The sequence below is a fragment of the Taudactylus pleione genome, unplaced genomic scaffold, assembly GCF_031769625.1.
Source record: "Taudactylus pleione unplaced genomic scaffold, aTauple2 ptg000734l, whole genome shotgun sequence".
Taxonomy (NCBI): Eukaryota; Metazoa; Chordata; class Amphibia; order Anura; family Myobatrachidae; genus Taudactylus; species Taudactylus pleione.
In genome coordinates, this window is record NW_028285136.1 from 3,825,488 (window position 1) to 3,846,672 (window position 21,185).

At 47.6% G+C, this 21,185-nt stretch overlaps 1 protein-coding gene across 1 annotated transcript in view; it reads right to left on the bottom strand.

Moving 5' to 3' along the window:
- Positions 1–21,185, bottom strand: part of IGSF9B (immunoglobulin superfamily member 9B) — a 128,225-nt gene that overhangs the window by 34,468 nt on the left and 72,572 nt on the right. The window contains exons 12-15 of the mRNA XM_088457037.1: positions 18,682–18,805; positions 3,258–3,433; positions 2,810–3,036; positions 1,673–1,757 (exon numbers count right to left, since the gene is read on the bottom strand). Coding sequence (XP_088313163.1) covers positions 1,673–1,757; positions 2,810–3,036; positions 3,258–3,433; positions 18,682–18,805 — 612 coding nt within the window. The remainder of the gene's footprint in view (positions 1–1,672; positions 1,758–2,809; positions 3,037–3,257; positions 3,434–18,681; positions 18,806–21,185) is intronic.

Sequence of the window (21,185 nt, forward strand, 5' to 3'; positions counted from 1 at the left end):
CCGGCCTTTTATGAGGCCGCATCACAGACTCCCCTTGCAACACATCCGACAAGTGCTGTACAGAACTCGTCAGGGAGTTAACCCACGCTGGCTCCTGAGAACCCGGGAGCGGGGAAATAGGGAGACTGTGGGGTACCACCAATTGTCGTGGGAACCCCTGCATGGGTGACGACACCACAGACTGCTGGGACAAACCCATCGGAGTAAACGCGGGCTGCGGAGCTAACTGGCCCACTAAAGCTGTTAACGCCTGAGCGAAACAAGCCCAGGGCGGCTCCTGTACCGGTGCTGTAACCGTAATAGGCCGCGCCATGGACAAACACTGCCGGCAAAGGCCCTCCGCGCTACTCTCCCCCTCCGCTAACGGTACTTTGCACGTGGTACACTGTAGCCGGAGGGGAAATTCACTTTCAGACATGATGGCACCACGTATGTGACCTCTCTCACCAATTAAGTATTAAATAGGCGAGAGACCACCCTGCAGCACCGCACCGCAAGGGCTTTAGCAGAAAGAACAGGGACAGTAATAAAGCTGACAGTTTAGAGAAGAAAAGTTACAGGCAGCGCTAGCACAGTCACATACAATGCAGAGAAATAACAATTCCTGCACTAACAGCGCTGATCACTCAACTACACAGACACAGGGCCTGGTAGGACACAGCGCTGCATACACAGACCTGAGCCACAGCGGAGGAGAGGTATGCGGGGGGACCCAGACCACGATGCTTCCTTCCAGACTTCCAGCAGCGTTCACCATGCGTTGCAGAGAAGTTGGCCGCCGAGGAGCAGAGAGAAGCTGGCCTGGGGGAGGAGCGCTGACACAGGACCAGTCAGCACAGTGCAGAGGGCTGTGTGCAGCGGGGGAGGCGCCGGCTGTGAGACAGGGAAGGCGCGCTCCCCTGGCATGCATTTAACCCCTGGGACGCCGCAGCGCTACCGCTCTGCTGCGGTCCGCTGTCCCAGGGGGTAGTGGAAGCGCAGGTTGGTCGCCTGGCTCCACGCTGCAGCCAGTCCCCAGGGAGCCCCCTGCCTGGGGACTTAGGACCATGTGATCAGCGGGGACCCACCGCGGGACCCCGCTGCTTACCTCTGTCCCCCTTGAATCCGGCCATGGTCCGGAGCATCTGGTGTCACCGCTAGCTGTGACCCCAGACGCCCACCAGCATCCCCGGATCAGTACCGGCGTTCTGGTACCGGCGGGGTGTAGGGAAGACAGCATGGACGTCAGGACTGACTGTCCATGCTGTTCATCCAGATGTGCAGCCACAGCTGCATGAAGAAAAAGCTTCAGGGGCTCTTCTAGCCCCCACTCCAACAGGTGCACCCGACTCCGGCCGGGCACCAAACTAAACTGAGGTGCCTTGGCCCGGGGGCGGGGTATAGGAGGGGGACCTAGTGCATCCTGGGAGGCTGAAAGCTTAACTCTTTGGTGCCCTGCGACTGACGTCACACCTATACCCCAAGGTATCCTGTGGATACCCTATGGACCCTGAAGTAGAAAAGGAATTTTAAACAGGTTACCGTTTACAATGCTGACTTCAAATATCCACATACAGTAGCCAACCTGGATTTGCCTTTTACTGTAAATTATTACCACTTTAAAAATGCAGGAGGACTGTTATGTAAAGCCCGTATAGTGCAAAGTGAGGGCTGCAATTTCGGCACCGTGTACCTGTGCTGGAAACTCCGGCAATGTTACTGGGCTCACTGATGAGATCCTGCATAACAGCTAGAACCCGAAATTCATACCAGGTGTCCTAGAGAGAGAAATGCAACGTATTTAGTATACACGTTACACACGGGACACCCTGTCCTAGAGAGAGAAACGCAAAGGTATTTAGTATACACGCTACACACGGGGCACCCTGATCGAGGCTGTGGACACAGAAAGAGATGCAGGAGTTTGGGGTAAATTGTACAGAATGGCCACTTAGAGGAAGGATCTTGAGGTAAATTGTACAGAATAGCCACTCAGAGGGAGGAGCTCAGGGTAAATTGTACAGAATGGCCACTCAGAGGACAGACTTTGGGGTAAATTGTACAGAATGGCCACTCAAGAGGATGGAGTTTGGGGAAATTTGTACAGAATGGCCACTCAGAGGGAGCAGCTTGAGGTAAATTGTACAGAATGGCCACAGAGGGAGGAGCTCAGGGTAAATTGTACAGAATGGCCACTCAGAGGGAAGAGGTTGGGGTAAATTGTACAGAATGGCCACACAGAGGGAGCAGCTTGAGGTAAATTGTACAGAATGGCCACAGATGGAGGAGCTCAGGGTAAATTATACAGAATGGCCACACAGAGGGAGCAGCTTGAGGTAAATTGTACAGAATGGCCACACAGAGGGAGCAGCTCAGGGTAAATTGTACAGAATGGCCACACAGAGGGAGGAGTTTGGGGTAAATTGTACAGAATGGCCACACAGAGGGAAGAGGTTGGGGTAAATTGTACAGAATGGCCACACAGAGGGAGCAGCTCAGGGTAAATTGTACAGAATGGCCACACAGAGGGAGGAGTTTGGGGTAAATTGTACAGAATAGCCACACAGAGGGAAGAGTTTGGGGTAAATTGTACAGAATGGCCACTCAGAGGGAAGAGGTTGGACTAAATTGTACAGAATGGCCATTCAGAAAATGGAGTTTGGGGTAATTTGTACAGAATGGCCACTCAGACGGAGGAGCTTGAGGTAAATTGTACAGAATGGTCACTCAGAAAGAGGAGCTTTAGGTAAATTGTACAGAATGACCACTCAGAGGGAGGAGCTTGAGGAAGGGAAGATCATTGTTTATATTGTTTACAGTCTTCACATACCTGAGATAGTTCCTTTGCCAGGATCTCAGTCTCGCTTCCTGCTATGGAGTCATCCAGAATCTCCCATCTCTCTGCCAAGCGGAACTCCATAATGTACCGATCTAATGGAAAGCTGTGATTGGATGGCGGGAGCCAGGAAAGGAGCACACCTTGCTGAGTCCGATTAGCTATTAGGCAGCGGGGTGAGGTCAAAACCAAGAGAGGCTCAGGGGTTGTGAGAGGGAAAGCTTTAAATAGAATAAAACATACAACTCTATCATACATTCATCATACAGGACTTATATCATTATTAGGTCATAAAATATTAATGCTTACATTGAATCAATTATAAACAGTAACGGATGCAAATGGAAAGCTACTGATGTGGCCCCTATTCAGGCCTCTGATGATGGACAACATGGTAAGAGAAATAAGTAGAATCAGGGAATGAGAAGGGCTTCTGTCTCACCTAAAGTCCGCACCGTGACCACCTCACTGAAAGAGCTGGTCCCCAATTTGTTCTGTGCGAGAACACTGAACTGGTATTCTGTCTCTGGATCCAGAGAGTCTACGAGGAGGAAGGAAGCTCCGATGACAACAGGCATGGAGACCCAGTCATGAGGCCCAAACTGAGCCCGTTTGATCCTTTAGGGAAGCCACAAAACAGACGTGTAAAGAATAATATTCATCCCATTATGATACACGCTCTTCAGAAACAAGAACTCCAGAGATGCAGAAACATGACAAACTTATAACAGGAACAGAATAACAGCTGGATCCACAATCGGCAATATGGCCCATGACTCAATGTAAATGAGGGCTGCTTTACAAATTGGACTTCAACCGTAGTGTAGCTTAGAACTCTTCCATTTACCGGTTTCCTCCCCTCTCTCATTGCCTTACTATGACTAATTCACATTCATCCGTATCTCATAAATCACTATCCTGCACCTACTCAATTCTTCTCTCCCCTACTCACTTTCATCACGCTTCTCTCCAAACTCTCTCTGTAGCATCCTAGTTCTCTCTCCACTATCAATATTCCTCTTCCCCGTCTCCTTCCTCACTAATTTGCCCCCATGACCTGTTATGTCTCCTTCAACCCACCAACCTATATAAGCAGAAACAAACCTGACACCCATAAATCATCCCAGCTGGACCTCTTCATCACCCTGCTTCTTCTCATGGCTGCTAGAATCTCACCCAACCCTGGGCACAATGCAATCCCCACTATCTGCTCCTGCTCTTCTTTACAGCCCAATACTTTACCTCAATTCTGTATTTCCAGTCCCTCCAACCTTATCCACATACCCCACCCCTCACCCTCCCATTTCCCTGTGCATTTTGGCATGAAAGATCGGTTGTAACAAACTAGGATCCATCGATGACCAAACTCCCTCAAATTCCTTTGCCATTACAGAAACCCTACCACCTCTTCACACTGCCTCTCTCCACTGGCACGCTTCAATCTTTCTTTAGAAATGCACTCATCTCACTAATCCTAAAGTAACTGCTGCCCTCTTCCTCTCCTCCCTTTTGCCCCTGAACTATTGGAGCGACTAGCATACAATTTCCCATCTCACTTTCTCTCCTCTTTCCATTCCTGACTCTCTGCAAGTAGGACTTCATCTCACAACAATCCACTGAGACTGCACTCACAGAAGTGATGTGTGATCTACTCACAGCGAGGTCTAAGGGTCACTTCTCCATACTCATTCTCCTGGACCTCTCTGCTGCTTTCAACACTGTTACTCAACCGCTCTACGGCACATCCTTCACTTCATTGGCCCTTGTGTCAGAGTGTACTGAACCTACGCTAATGACACCCATATCTACAGTACGTCTTCCCCCCTTGACCTCTCCCCTTCTGTACCACCTCTAGTAACCTATGTCTGTTATCTCCTTACCTTCCCTCAAATCTCCAACGTCATCAATGACATCTCATGCTATTTTGGTGTCACACTTGACTCTGCCCGGTTTTATTCCTCATATCCAATCTCTCCCCCATTCCTGTCACCTCCACCTTAGAAATATTGCCGAAATATATGATTTACTGATCCAAGATGCAATCAAAATATGTCCACTCTGTATTAGTTTCCTCCCCACCCTCACTACTGCCACCTCCTGCCATCCAGCATTCCCCATACCCATCTGTCCTGCTAACATACGTCTTAAGGTTGCAGCAAGTCTAATCTTTCTCTCTCAAGTCTTCACATCTGCCGCATAACTCTGCCAATCACTACACTGGCTCCTCACATCCTCCAGAATCCAAACCACTACATTTCTTCCTACTGCCAGTGACTCCAATGACTCCCTCCTGCTGTCAGTGACTCCAATGACTCCCTCCGCTGTCAGTGATTCCAATGACCCCCTCCTGCTGTCAGTGACTCTAATGACTCCCTCCTGCTGTCAGTGACTCTAATGACCCCCTCCTGCTGTCAGTGACTCCAATGACTCCCTCCGCTGTCAGTGCCTCCAATGACCCCCTCCTGCTGTCAGTGACTCCAATGACCCCCTCCTGCTGTCAGTGACTCCAATGACTCCCTCCGCTGTCAGTGACTCCAATGACCCCCTCTTGCTATTACTCTAATGACCCCCTCCCGCTGTCAGTGACTCCACTGACCACCTCCTGCTGTCCAATTACCCCCTCCTGCTTTCAGTGATTCCAATGACCCCCTCACGCTGTCAGTGACTCCAATGATCCCTTCCAATTACCAGTTACTCCCTTGCTAACAGTTATGCTAATACATGGTGCATACGCCGTTTCAAAATCACTCCCAACTATGGTCCGTATTCAATTAGTTTCGTGTACGCGATAAAGTTTGGCATGCCAGACTTTGCCTAATTCTCGTATTTTAGCAGCGGAAACTTATCGTGCGGGTACCCGCGATTCGCCTTATTCAATTCCAAAAGACGCGAAAACGGAGACACGCGAAGTCAGAACAGGTGAAAAAGTGGTGTCAGAATCGGGGAAATCAGCCTGAACCCCCCAAAAAGATGCAGAAACATTGGGGATCAATGTAGTAGTGCCCGATTAGCCCTAATACTACTGTTTGGGGTATTTAAGTTCGTACAATTGCCACTAATTAGCGTCTTTGCACAAGTGGTGAAGAATGGCATAAAGCAGTATTTTATGGAGAAAATAATTAGTCATGTCAAATTTGGGGTACCTGAAAATGGGTGCAAGCATAGATTAATGTCTCTGAAGTGCAGTTTTAATAATTGCGAATTCCACCTTCAAAAGCACCTGCAATCCCAAAAACACTTGACCCCTTCTTAGAGCACCCCCAGAACCTTATTTCACTAGTTTGCGAACTTGTCCCCCCACTTTGTGCTTTTTTCTCCCCCAAATTCAAAGTACTTTTTTGGAGTGTTACATTTTTTTCAGGATTTGTTTGACACAGTTGTCCTTTGGGGGGGCTGTCCTAAGGGTTCTGAGTGGTTTCCTCACCTTTACACCCCAAAACAAAAAAAATATGAGATATGGTAAGAACTTACCTTTGTTATCTCTATTTCTACGAAGTCCATAGGGTTCCACAGGATACCTTGGGGTATAGGTGTGACGTCAGACATCGGGCACCATAGAGTTAAGCTTTCAGCCTCCCAGGATGCACTAGGGTCCCCCTCCTATACCCCGCCCCCGAGCCAAGGCACCTCAGTTAGTTACCAAGCCATAGGCCGGAGGAGGAGAAGGAAGAGAGAGAAAGAAGATCTGGATACACACAAGAATCACATTCTCACCAGAGGGAGACAGGAAAACCGGTGACCAGACCAAAGCCCATCTGCAGCACAGGTGCAACAGGGAGGGAGTCCTGTGGAACCCTATGGACTTCGTAGAAATAGAGATAACAAAGGTAAGTTCTTACCATATCTCATATTTTCTACTTCAGGGTCCATAGGGTATCCTCAGGATACCTTGGGGATGTCCCAAAGCAGTATCCTTTAAGGGTGGGGACGCATCCTGAGAGGCGAAGGTGTCAAACCTGTAATACCTCACGAAGGTATGGACAGAGGACCACGTAGCAGCCTTGCAGATCTGGACTGCAGAGGCACCACGTTGAGCTGCCCACGAAGGACCCACAGACCTAGTGGAATGAGCCTTCAAAGGAGGAGGAACCGGCAGACTTTCATGAAGATAAGCTTCAGAAATAGCCGTACGGATCCAGGCTGCCAACGTTTGCTTTGAAGCAGGCCAACCCTTTTTACGGAAGCCATAGAGGACAAACAAGGCGTCCGACTTCCTAAACGAAGAAGTGCGGTCAACATAAGTCCTTAAGGCCCGCACAACATCCAAAGTGGCCTCACCCACTGAAAGACCAGGTGAGTTAAAGGCCGGAACAACTATTTCCTCGTTAACATGAAACTGGGAAACAACTTTGGGAAGAAATTCAGGCCGAGTGTGGAGCACTGCCCTGTTCCAATGAAAAATCAAGAAAGGGGGTCTACAAGAGAGAGCCCCTAAATCAGAAACACGTCTGGCCGAAGCTATGGCCAGAAGGAAAACAGTCTTAGCTGTTAGCCATTTAAGATCCACTGAGCCCAGTGTTCCAAACGGCGGTCCCTGGAGAGCCCTCAGGACCACAGCCAAATCCCAAGGCGCCACAGGTGGAACAAAGGGTGGCTGAATGCGGAGAACACCTTGCATAAAGGTGCGCACATCCGGGATTGTAGCAATCCTACGGTGAAACCAGACAGACAGGGCCGAAACCTGTACCTTCAAAGAGGCAAGGCGAAGCCCATGATCTAGTCCCGCTTGTAGGAAGGCAAGTATCCTAGACAGACGAAACTCCCGCGGTGCATAACATCTCGGTCGACACCATTGGAAGAACGTATGCCACACGAGATGGTATATCCTCGCGGACGACGGTTTCCGAGCTCGCAACATGGTACGCACCACAGAGCTGGAAAACCCCCTGGACCTCAACATGGCTGTCTCAACAGCCACACCGTCAAAGACATCCGAGCCAGGTCCGGGTGAAGACAAGGACCCTGCGACAGAAGGTCCGGTCGTAGCGGCAACCGCAGAGGACTGTCCACGGACAGACCCTGAAGGTCTGAGAACCAGTGCCGTCTGGGCCACGCGGGAGCTATCAACAGGAGCGTCCCTCCTTCCTGTTTGAATTTCCGGATAACCTTGGAAGAAGGGAAACCGGAGGAAACAGGTATGCGAACCGGAACGTCCACCGGACGGACAGAGCATCCACCAGAGACGCCTCTTCGTCTCTTGTGCGAGACCCGTACACCGGCAACTTGTTGTTGTGCCGGGACGCCATGAGGTCGATCTCTGGAAGACCCCACCTGTCCACCAGCAGTTGAAAAACGTCCGGGTGCAGGGACCATTCCCACGGATGAACGTCCTGGCGACTTAGAAAGTCCGCCTCCCAATTTAGCACTCCCGGGATGAAGACCGCTGATATGGCCGGAAGATTGAGCTCCGCCCATACCAGGATCCGAGACACCTCTACGAGAGCCGCCCGACTTCGGGTTCCTCCTTGCCTGTTTATGTAGGCCACGGTGGTAGCGTTGTCCGACTGGACCTGCACCGGATAACCCTGGAGAACCTGATGTGCCTGCTGGAGAGCATTGAAGACCGCATGGAGTTCAAAGATATTTATTGGAAGCTCCGCTTCTGTTGGCGTCCACCTGCCCTGGAACAAGTGTGGACCCGAAACTGCTCCCCAGCCCCGAAGACTGGCGTCCGTTGTCAACAGGACCCAATTTGGTACCCAGAACGGACGTCCCTTGCTGAGATGGGTCGTCTGCAACCACCAGGCAAGGGACAGGCGAACCTCCGGGGTGAACACTATCGTCTGGGACTTTAGAGACTGAGGCAGCCCGTTCCACTTGGACAGGATCAGGTGCTGCAGAGGTCTGGAGTGAAACTGGGCATATTCCACCATGTCGAACACCGACACCATGGAGCCCAGTAACCTCATCGCCGAGTGTAGAGACAACCGGCGACTGTGCAGACAACTGCGCACCCTCGACTGTAAAGCAGAGATCTTTTCCTCCGTCACAAAGATCCTTTGCTGTCCCGAGTCCAATAAGGCTCCGAGGTGCAGAATCCGCCGAGACGGGATTAGAGTGGACTTCTGCCAGTTGATTAACCAGCCGTGCCGTTGGAGTAGCGCAATGGTCAGGTCCAAGTGGTGTAGAAGGAGCTCTGGAGATCCTGCCACTAATAAAAGGTTGTCCAAGTACGGCAACATGCGGACTCCCTGCAGCCGCAGAGAAGCCGCCATGACCGCCATCACCTTGGTGAACACACGCGGTGCTGTCGCCAGGCCAAAAGGTAACGCCCGAAACTGAAAGTGGTCGCTGCGGATTGCAAACCTGAGGAACTGTTGATGGCGCAAAAGAATAGGGACATGCAGGTAAGCGTCCTGTATGTCCAATGACACCATGTAGTCCCCAGGTTCCAGCGCCAGAATGATGGACTGTAGGGTCTCCATCCGAAACTTCGGCACCTGCAAAGACTTGTTGAGAGCTTTGAGGTTGAGAATCGGACGATACAACCCATTGGGTTTCTGCACCAAAAAAAGATTTGAATAGAAACCCTGGCCCCTCTGGGAGAATGGAACAGGCACTATAACGCCAGCCTAGTGTGCAAGACTTTCCGCAGCTCCGTGGCCTTGTTCCGGTCTGATGGTAGACCCGTGGTGAAGAATCGAGCCGGGGGTCTGTGCCGGAAAGAGAGGGCGTAACCGTGTGAGACCACCTCGAGAACCCAAGTGTCTGTCGTGGTGACCGACCAACACCGGGCGAACTGCAGCAGGCGGCCTCCCACTTTGGGATCCCCCAACGGGAGGCCCGGACCGTCAGGCCGCAGGCTTGTCATCAGGCTTAGGGGCCTGACGTCTGGTACTCCATGCCTGCTTCCGGGGCTTGGCCGATTTTTTGGGGCCAGCCTGTCGGGGAAAAGACTGTGGTTTGGGCCTGCCCTGGGCCCTATAAGACTGAAAGGACGATGGTCCTGAACCAGAAGGAGCCGCGGCCGACGGGAGACATGCCGGTTTGGCTGCCGCCAGCGTGGCCACAATCTTGTCCATATCTGGACCGAAGAGAACTTCTCCGTTAAAGGGCAACGCCTCCGAACCCTTTTTGGAGTCAGCGTCCGCCTTCGAGGATCGCAATCACAAGGTGCGACGAGCAGCCACCGCTGCTGAAGAAATTCGAGACACCAGTGTACTGATGTCTAAGGCCGCCTCGTTGATATAAGTGGCCGAATCACGGAGATTACCAATCAACTCCATTTGTTCGGCCGGACAGTCGGAATCAAAGGACGCCTCCAATGAATCCGCCCAGCGCTCCATCGCTCTGGCAACCCAGCAAATGGCCATAGCCGGCCGCGCTGCCCCCCCCCCCGCAAGGGAATAAGCGGACTTCAGGCAGATCTCCACCTTGCGGTCCGTAGCATCCTTAAGGGAGGACATAGATGGCATCGGCAATGTGGCACTACGGACAAGACGTGTCACATGAGAATCCACCTGTGGAGGGGATTCCCACTTAGCAAAATAATTATCCGCGAACGGATAAGCCACCGCCAGGCGCCTCTGCGGCTGGTATCGCTTGCCAGGCTGTTTCCACGCCTCCTCTAAATGGTCCATTAACTGACCCGAAAGAGGAAAGACTGTGGCGTCACCCTTGACATCCTTAAAAAAGGCATACTTGGATTTAGCAGCTGGGGGAACTTCGTCCTCAATCACCAAGGCTGTGCGGACTGCCCGAATAAGTCCAGGAATATATACCTTGGACCTAGCGTCAGCGTCCTTAGTATGGAGAGATTCCTGATCGTAAGGATCCAGAATCTCCCCATCATCAGACGTCCCTTCATCATCCTCATAAGGAGCCGACAGAGACGCCACCGGCCGTTTATGTGGCCGCATCACAGTCTCCCCCTGCAACACATCCGACAAGTGCTGTACAGAACTCGTCAGGGAGTTAACCCACGCCGGCTCCTGAGAAACCAGGAGAGGGGAAATAGGGAGACTGCGGGGTACCACCAATTGTCGTGGGAAACCCTGCATGGGTGACGACACCACTGACTGCTGGGACAAACCCATCTGTGTAAACGCGGGCTGCGGAGCTAACTGGCCCACTAAGGTTGTAAGCGCCTGAGCGAAACAAGCCCAGGGCGGCTCCAGTACCGGTGCTGTAACTGTAAGAGGCCGCGCCATTGACAAACACTGCCGGCAGAGGCCCTCCGCGCTACCCTCCCCCTCCGCTAAAGGTGCTTTACACGTAGTACACTGTAACCGGAGAGGAAAATCACTTTCAGACATGATGGTACTAAGTATGTGACCCCTCTCACCAATTGTATTTTAAAGAGGTGAGAGACCACCCTGCAGCACCGCACCGCAAGGGCTTAGCAGAAAGAACAGGGACAGTAATAAAGCTGACAGTCAGAATAGAAGATACAGGCAGCAGCGCTAGCACAGTCACATACAATGCAAAGAAAATCAATTCCTGCACTAACCAGCGCTGATCACTCAACTACACAGACACAGGGCCAGGTAGGACACAGCGCTGCATACACAGACCTGACCACAGCGGAGGAGAGGTATGCGGGGGGACCCAGACCAAGATGCTTCCTTCCAGGCTTCCAGCAGCGTTCACCGTGCGTTCAGGAAGATGGCCGCCGAGGAGCAGAGAGGAGGCTGGCCTGGGGGAGGAGCGCTGACACAGGACCAGTCAGCACAGTGCAGAGGGCTGTGTGCAGTGGGGGAGGCGCCGGCTGTGAGACAGGGAAGGCGCGCTCCCCTGGCATGCATTTAACCCCTGGGACGCCGCAGCGCTACCGCTCTGCTGCGGTCCGCTGTCCCAGGGGGGTAGTGGAAGCGCAGGTTCTTACCTGGCTCCACGCTGCAGCCAGTCCCCAGGGAGCCCCCTGCCTGGGGACTCAGGACCATGTAACAGCGGGGACCCACCGCGGGACCCCGCTGCTTACCTTGCTGTCCCCCTTGAATCCGGCCATGGTCCGGAACATCTGGGGTCACCGCTAGCTGTGACCCCAGATGCTCACCAGCATCCCCGGATCGGTACCGGCGTTCTGGTACCGGCGGGGGTGTAGGGAAGACAGCACGGATGTCAGGACTGACTGTCCATGCTGTACATCCAGATGTGCAGCCACAGCTGCATGCAGAAAAGCTTCAGGGGCTCTTCTTAGCCCCCACTCCAACAGGTGCACCCGACTCCGGCCGGGTAACAAACTAAACTGAGGTGCCTTGGCTCGGGGCGGGGTATAGGAGGGGGACCCTAGTGCATCCTGGGAGGCTGAAAGCTTAACTCTATGGTGCCCGATGACTGACGTCACACCTATACCCCAAGGTATCCTGTGGATACCCTATGGACCCTGAAGTAGAAATGTTGCACTTCTTCTCTCCTGCTATTCAGAGGCTAATCTTTTTTGCCTATTACATTGCATTGACTTTCCGCGTACGCAAAAAGCGGATGGAATTGAATACGGAGATAAGTTTTCGACAGGCGAAAAGTCGCAATCGGCGATACTTTTTCGCGGATCTCGGCTTTTCGCTTCTAATTGAAAATGGGCCTAAGAGAGTAAGGGGGAGATTTACTAAAGCTTCTAAAACAGAAAAATGGTGGTGCTACCCATAGCAACTAATCAGATACTAGCTCTATTGCATTCTAGAAATTGATAGATAGATAATTGGTTGCTATGGGTAACATCACCACTTGTCTGTTTTAGAAGCTTCAGTAAATCTAGCTGTAAATGTAGACGGGGTCACTGGAACCAATGTTAACACTAGCGTACACATTTACATGCTTTTACAAGTTCCTGATATCAGTGTTTCTCAAAATCAGTCCTCGAGACACATTAACAATAATACAGTATCCAAACTTGAGCACAGGTGACTTAATTAGTAAGTCAGTCGTTTTGATGTAACCATCTGTGCTCAAGCATGGATATCCCTAACACCTGGACCTGTAAATGTGTCTTGAGGACGGAGCCTGAGAAGCACTGCCTACAACTGCTACAGAAGTCTCAGGGACTCTAGATTTCCTTCACCCATTTATAGCTCCATAATTAAATAAACTTCTCATGCTGGATTTTAAATAACAAATGATTTCCACATTGTATTAGTGGGGTGTTATATTCAGTGTGACTGATACCCTATGTCTCATAGTATGCCATTGTCCTGTAACAACTGTATTACTGGGGTGTTCTATTCAGTGTGTGACTGATCCCCTATGTCACATAGTATGTCATTGTCTTGTAACAGCTGTATTACTGGGGTGTTATATTCAGTGTGACTGATCCCCTATGTCACATAGTACGTCACAGTCCTGTAACAACTGTATTACTGGGGTGTTCTATTCAGTGTGTGACTGATCCCCTATATCACATAGTATGTCATTGTCCTGTAACAACTGTATTACTGGGGTGTTCTATTCAGTGTGTGACTGATCCCCTATATCACATAGTATGTCATTGTCCTGTAACAACTGTATTACTGGGGTGTTATATTCAATGTGTGACTGATCCCCTATGTCACATAGTATGCCATTGTCCTGTAACAACTGTATTACTGAGGTGTTATATTCAATGTGTGACTGATCCCCTATGTCACATAGTATGTCATTGTCCTGTAACAACTGTATTACTGGGGTGTTATATTCAGTGTGACTGATCCCCTATGTCACATAGTATGTCATTGTCCTGTAACAACTGTATTACTGGGGTGTTATATTCAATGTGTGACTGATCCCCTATGTCACATAGTATGCCATTGTCCTGTAACAACTGTATTACTGGGGTGTTCTATTCAGTGTGTGACTGATCCCCTATGTCACATAGTATGCCACTGTCCTGTAACAACTGTATTACTAGGGTGTTCTATTCAGTGTGTGACTGATCCCCTATGTCACATAGTATGTCATTGTCCTGTAACAACTGCATTACTGGGGTGTTCTATTCAGTGTGTGACTGATCCCCTATGTCACATAGTATGCCATTGTCCTGTAACAACTGTATTACTGGGGTGTTCTGTTCAGTGTGTGACTGATCCCCTATGTCACATAGTATGCCATTGTCCTGTAACAACTGTATTACTGGGGTGTTCTGTTCAGTGTGTGACTGTTCCCCTATGTCACATAGTATGTCACATAGTATGTCACTGTCCTGTAACAACTGTATTACTGGGGTGTTCTATTCAGTGTGTGACTGTTCCCCTATGTCACATAGTATGTCACTGTCCTGTAACAACTGTATTACTGGGGTGTTCTATTCAGTGTGTGACTGATCCCCTATGTCACATAGTATGTCACTGTCCTGTAACAACTGTATTACTGGGGTGTTCTATTCAGTGTGTGACTGATCCCCTATGTCACAGAGTATGTCATTGTCCTGTAACAGCTGTATTACTGGGGTATTATATTCAGTGTGTGACTGATCCCCTATGTCACATAGTATGTCATTGTCCTGTAACAACTGTATTACTGGGGTGTTCTATTCAGTGTGTGACTGATCCCCTATGTCACATAGTATGTCACTGTCCTGTAACAGCTGTATTACTGGGGTATTATATTCAGTGTGTGACTGATCCCCTATGTCACAGAGTATGTCATTGTCCTGTAACAACTGTATTACTGGGGTGTTCTATTCAGTGTGTGACTGATCCCCTATGTCACATAGTATGTCACTGTCCTGTAACAACTGTATTACTGGGGTGTTCTATTCAGTGTGTGACTGATCCCCTATGTCACAGAGTATGTCATTGTCCTGTAACAGCTGTATTACTGGGGTGTTCTATTTAGTGTGTGACTGTTCCCCTATGTCACATAGTATGTCACTGTCCTGTAACAGCTGTATTACTAGGGTATTATATTCAGTGTGTGACTGATCCCCTATGTCACAGAGTATGTCATTGTCCTGTAACAACTGTATTACTGGGGTGTTCTATTCAGTGTGTGACTGATCCCCTATGTCACATAGTATGTCACTGTCCTGTAACAACTGTATTACTGGGGTGTTCTATTCAGTGTGTGACTGATCCCCTATGTCACATAGTATGTCATTGTCCTGTAACAGCTGTATTACTGGGGTGTTATATTCAGTGTGACTGATCCCCTATGTCACATAGTATGTCACTGTCCTGTAACAACTGTATTACTGGGGTGTTCTATTCAGTGTGTGACTGTTCCCCTATGTCACATAGTATGCCATTGTCCTGTAACAACTGTATTACTGGGGTGTTCTATTCAGTGTGTGACTGATCCCCTATGTCACATAGTATGTCATTGTCTTGTAACAACTGTATTACTGGGGTGTTCTATTTAGTGTGTGACTGATCCCCTATGTCACATAGTATGTCATTGTCTTGTAACAGCTGTATTACTGGGGTGTTCTATTCAGTGTGTGACTGATCCCCTATGTCACATAGTATGTCACTGTCCTGTAACAACTGTATTACTGGGGTGTTCTATTCAGTGTGTGACTGATCCCCTATGTCACTGTCCTGTAACAACTGTATTACTGGGGTGTTCTATTCAGTGTGTGACTGATCCCCTATGTCACATAGTATGTCATTGTCCTGTAACAGCTGTATTACTGGGGTGTTATATTCAGTGTGACTGATCCCCTATGTCACATAGTATGTCACTGTCCTGTAACAACTGTATTACTGGGGTGTTCTATTCAGTGTGTGACTGTTCCCCTATGTCACATAGTATGCCATTGTCCTGTAACAACTGTATTACTGGGGTGTTCTATTCAGTGTGTGACTGATCCCCTATGTCACATAGTATGTCATTGTCTTGTAACAGCTGTATTACTGGGGTGTTCTATTCAGTGTGTGACTGATCCCCTATGTCACATAGTATGTCACTGTCCTGTAACAACTGTATTACTGGGGTGTTCTATTCAGTGTGTGACTGATCCCCTATGTCACATAGTATGTCACTGTTCTGTAACAACTGTATTACTGGGGTGTTCTGTTCAGTGTGTGACTGATCCCCTATGTCACATAGTATGTCATTGTCCTGTAACAACTGTATTACTGGGGTGTTATATTCAGTGTGACTGATCCCCTATGTCACATAGTATGCCATTGTCTTGTAAAATATAATGAAGCTGGGGAATTTCTGTATCAGAATATTGGTATGAAACCTCAAAGATCTTAAATTTGTCTTGGACCCGGTAGGGATAATTACTTAGGTTTAAGAGTTGAATATTGACTCTATCATTGCTGAGCATTATCTGGAACCTGGAAGAAATGGGACTGGGGATCTGCAACTCTGAGTTACAGCAGCCACTGTACTGGTGTCTATGGCTGAGACACGGACACCCCAGACTCACACATCTAGTTCCACAATCTGAAAGTCACTTAATATAGAAAATGTCTAAATATATACATTTTCTCAGTAAATATATTTGTAATGGGGCTATTGTAATGAAATTGTCACCAAATGTCAGCAACAACCCATGCAATCCACACATGCAAAGAAATCAAACCACAGATGTCCATAAAAGAAGTTATGTGTAATAATGTGAAATGACACAGGGAAAAAGTATTGAACACATGAAGAAAGGGAGGTGCAAAAAGGCATGAAAAGCCAAGACACCAGCTGAAATCTATCAGTAAATAGAAAGCAATTCTGTCCCTTGTCAGTGCAAATTAATATAAGCTGGTTCGGTCCCAACTGATGGCCTATAAAAAGGTGTCTCTTGTGTGACATCTTGGTAATGAAACATCTCATGATGGGCAAAGAGCTCTCTCAAGACCTTCGCAACCTTATTGTTGCAAAACATACTGATGACATTGGTTACAGAAGGATTTCTAAACTTCATAATGTTCCAGTGAGCACTGTTGGGGGCATAATCCGGAAGTGGATAGAACATAATTTCACCATAAATCGGCCACGACCAGGTGCTCCTTGCAAGATTTCTGACAGAGGAGTGAAAAGAATTATCAGAAGAGTTGTCCAAGAGCCAAGGACCACTTGTGGAGAGCTTCAGAAAGACCTGGAATTAGCAGGTACAACTGTTTAAAAAAAAACAATAAGTAATGCACTCAACCACCATGGCCTGTACGCACGCTCACCACGCAAGTCTCCATTGCTGAAGAAAAACCATGTTGAAGCTCGTTTAAAGTTTACAGTACAACATTTGGACAAGCCTGTGAAAATACTGGGAGAGTAGTCTGGTCAGATGAGACCAAACTACTCTTTGGATGCCATAATACACACCATGTTTGTCGGAGAAATGGCACTGCACATCAACCAAAAACACTATGCCAACAGTGAAGTTTGAAGGTGGGAACATCATGGCGTGGGGCTGTTTTTCAGTATACGGTACTGGCATACTTCATTTACTTGAAGGAAGGATGAATGGAAATATGTACCGAGACATTCTTGATAAATATCTGCCGCCATCTACCAGGATGCTGAAGATGATACGAAGGTGCACATTTAAGCAAGACAATGATCCCAAACATACAGCCAAGGACACACTCAGATGGTTTCAGAGAAAGAAAATAAAGCTGCTAGAATGGCCCAGCCAATCATCTCACTTTAATTCAATTGAAAATCTATGGAAATAACTAAAGATCAGAGTTCATAGAAGAGGCCACGGAACCTTCAAGATTTGAAGACTGTTTGCGTGGAAAAATGGGCCAAAATCACACCTGAGCAATGCATGCGACTAGTTTCTCCATACAGGAGGCGTCTTGAAGCTGTCATTACCGACAAAGGCTTTTGTACGAAGTATGAAATAAATTTCACTAAGCGTGTTCAATACTTTTTCCCTGTGTCATTTCACATAGCTTAATTATTGGACATCTATGGTCTGATTTCTTTGCATGTGTGGATTGCATGGGTTGTTGTTGACATTCAGTGAACATTTCATTACAATAGCTCCATTACAAATATATTTACTGAGAAAAATGCTGGTGTGTTCAATATTTATTTTACCCGCTGTATATGTTCACACAGATATATACAGATATATACAAACACTAGGTTTGGCACTCCTCAGTCAAAAACAATTGATTGCTGGCCGCGGTGCCCTCCTTGGGAGGTATACTGGCCCCCAAACATGTAGGCAATGACGAACCTGCCAATCAGAAGCTGAAGATAAAGTGAAATATTTGGAGGTTATTTCAACGTTCCTGGAAGAAGTCCACTTAGTCAGGACTGACTTGTTCCCGGAAACGTTGAAATAGACGCCATATATTTCACTTTATCTGCTGCCACAATCTTCATTGCATATATACATACATATATAATTACACATATGCATACATTAAATAAACTGTATATATCTATATATCTATATATATATTATCATATCTTTAATAACAGTATGAAGGCAGCATTCCGTGTATGTGGGTGATTATATATATATATATCTATATATTTAATATATATATATATTTATTTTTTATATACATATATATATATATATATATATATTTTTTTTTATACATATTTATATATATATATATATATATATATATATATACACACACATATATATATTTTTTTATACATATTTATATATATATATATATACACACATATATATATATATTTTTTTTATGCATATTTATATATATACACACACATATATATATATTTTTTTTATACATATATATATCTGTGTAAATATATCAGTGTGTATATATATATATATATATATATATATATCAGTGTATATATATATATATATATATATATATATAAATATATATACACACACAAATATATATATATATGTATATATATATCCTTCACATACAGAGGTAGACATATAGGCAGCTATCTATATGTTCTGGCAGGAATGCACAGAGGGATCAGGACATCATCACCAAGCACAGAATGGCGGACATATACACACGGTGGCGATAGAAGCTGCAAGGCATGCTGGGCTGACTCACAGAGCGCCATACCAAACTGAGAATGTCTGCTCAAATCCTCCATCGTATCCAACCTCCCAGGACACATTGGCTGTATTCATAGACACCAAGACACGAACATTGGACGGGGCATGGGGGCTGGTGCCTAAACCAATATAAAAACATGTCACCAGATATATATCTATATATATATATATATATATCACTTAATAATGTTCTGCAATAAAACTTTAACAAAGCAAAACTGAAAAGAAGCACAGACATGAAAACAAAGGAAAAAAAATAAAAAAATCACAATTTTCTTGGTAACAACCAAAATGGGAAAGAGCGGAATACAGGTAATATATCTGTTTATAACTTTGTGCACTATAAAACGTTCAACCAGGGATTATGGCACGGGAATTAAAGTCCGTGGCTTGTGGCTGTGAAGTGGACCTAGTTTGAGGGATTCCAGGTTCCCGGTTGCAGTCATCAAAGGGGGGATTTTACGAACAGCAAAATTTTAAAATCTCCTTTGGTGATGCCATGTGTCTTGATTTCCGTAGTCACCCTGATGTACAGAGGTTTATGAGGAACGTCTGTGGAATCTTTGGACAGGAGAAGATTGCACAGACAGAGGTGGGAGTTGGGTATAGGCTTGCCAGATCATCGCTGTAATAAGGGACACATATTACACAGGTTCTGTGGATGATTAAAACCAGGTGAAATGGAGACTTGAGGCTAAATGGGAGTGTGACCGTATTTTTAAAGCAGTGAGCTAGTTAAAGGCTAAACCAGCTTGGTTAAGCCTTTAACAAGGCTCACACTCTATTACATTTAGCCCTGCAGTCAGCCTCTGAGTAATTCATATGTGTCTCTTATTAAAGGGATTAAGTGGCAACCCTAGTTGGGAGATTTTTGTTAACCAAGGAGCAGGTGCACTTTATCGCCTAGGAAAGGAATACAAAAAGGTATTCCATTTCTCAGCAATGTTATACTCCTTTTACACAGGAGCTAAAACCCGGGTTATCGAAGGGTTAACCCGGGCAGCTCCCTGGTGTAAAAGGGGAGTGGGTTGGATCGCCGGGTGGAGTGACCCGGAAATCCAACCCAGGTAAATAGCAGGGTTTAACACGGGCCTAGCCCGTGAAACCCTGCTGTGAGAACAGCACACTCCGGGTCACGATGACCTGGAGTGCGCGGCTAGCCAGCCGATTGGTCCGGCTTCAGTGGCGCTTGGAGATTACGTCATCTCCAGCCGGGTCTATGCAGGAAAAGCCGGGTCTATGCAGACCCAACTGCGGTGTGAGCGGCGCCGACTCGGGAATATCCCTAGTTGGCAAAATTCAGGGTCTGATTCGGATAGGAACCCTGTTCCAACTCCGGGTCTGACCCGGAATTTTGGTGGAAAAGGGGTATTACTGAAACATGGTAAGGGTATATTTGGGACGTCATATAGGAGAATTGCTAATACTCTGCATAGAGCTGTACTTTCATAAGGTGTAACAGTAACCACTATTTTCCACAACTATCATATGAGGGTTGGAGAAATGTGCTTGAAGATGACAGCTTTCATTGCACTGGATTTTAATTTAATTTCTGATTAAACATTGTTTCAATTGATAGGTCTTGGAAACACAATACATCGTCATACACTAGTGTCATTTCGCCATGATGCGGAATGTGGAAGAGATGCCTAGTATCGTGTAGGACAACCCTCTAGCCCGGCGAAGTGCAGCAACTCTACGTGGCATTGATTCCGCAAGTGGACGGAAGACCTCTGGCAGAGATGGTGACCCATGCCGTCTGCTCCCTGATATTTGTAGGTACAGGATCCTGGGCGAACGGACCTCACCACCACGTCCCGTAAATCGTCGATTGGGTTGATGTCGGGAGAAAGTGCTGACCACACCATCCATCTGAACTCTCCAGAATGCTCCTTGAGCCAATTCTGGACAAATTGGGACCAATGACACGGTGCATTATCCTGCTGGGATATTCCATCGATGTGGGGGTACATGGAGTCCATGAAAGGCAGCAAACGGTCATCAAGCATTGCAACGTAGCGGTTACCGGTCAATGACGTTTGCAGGCAGACTAGTGGACCCAAACCATGCCACGTGAACACACCCGCACCATTGTGGAACCACCAACTGCCTTGTTGAAAACTGGTGTTCAAGGCCTCATGAGGTCTGCGCCACACCTGAACCCTACCTTCAGCCCGAAACAACTGGAACCGTGACTCATCGGACCACGCCACATGTGGTCAGTCCTCCAGGGTACAATTAGCGATGTCACAAGCCAAGGTGAGGTGCTGTGTTCGGTGTCATAGTGTTAATAGGGGCACTCTGGTGGGTCTTCTGCTCCCATATCCCATGGAAGCTAAAGAACGCCGCACTGACATGCTGGATATGCGTCCGGTACCTCCTGCATTGAATGTGAGTTAAGCCAGTGTCGCTTGCTTGTTACCACGGACAATTCTGACCAGACGCCGCTCTGATCATTAACAACCCTTGGTCGGCCACTGCGCTGTCCATGGTTCGGTG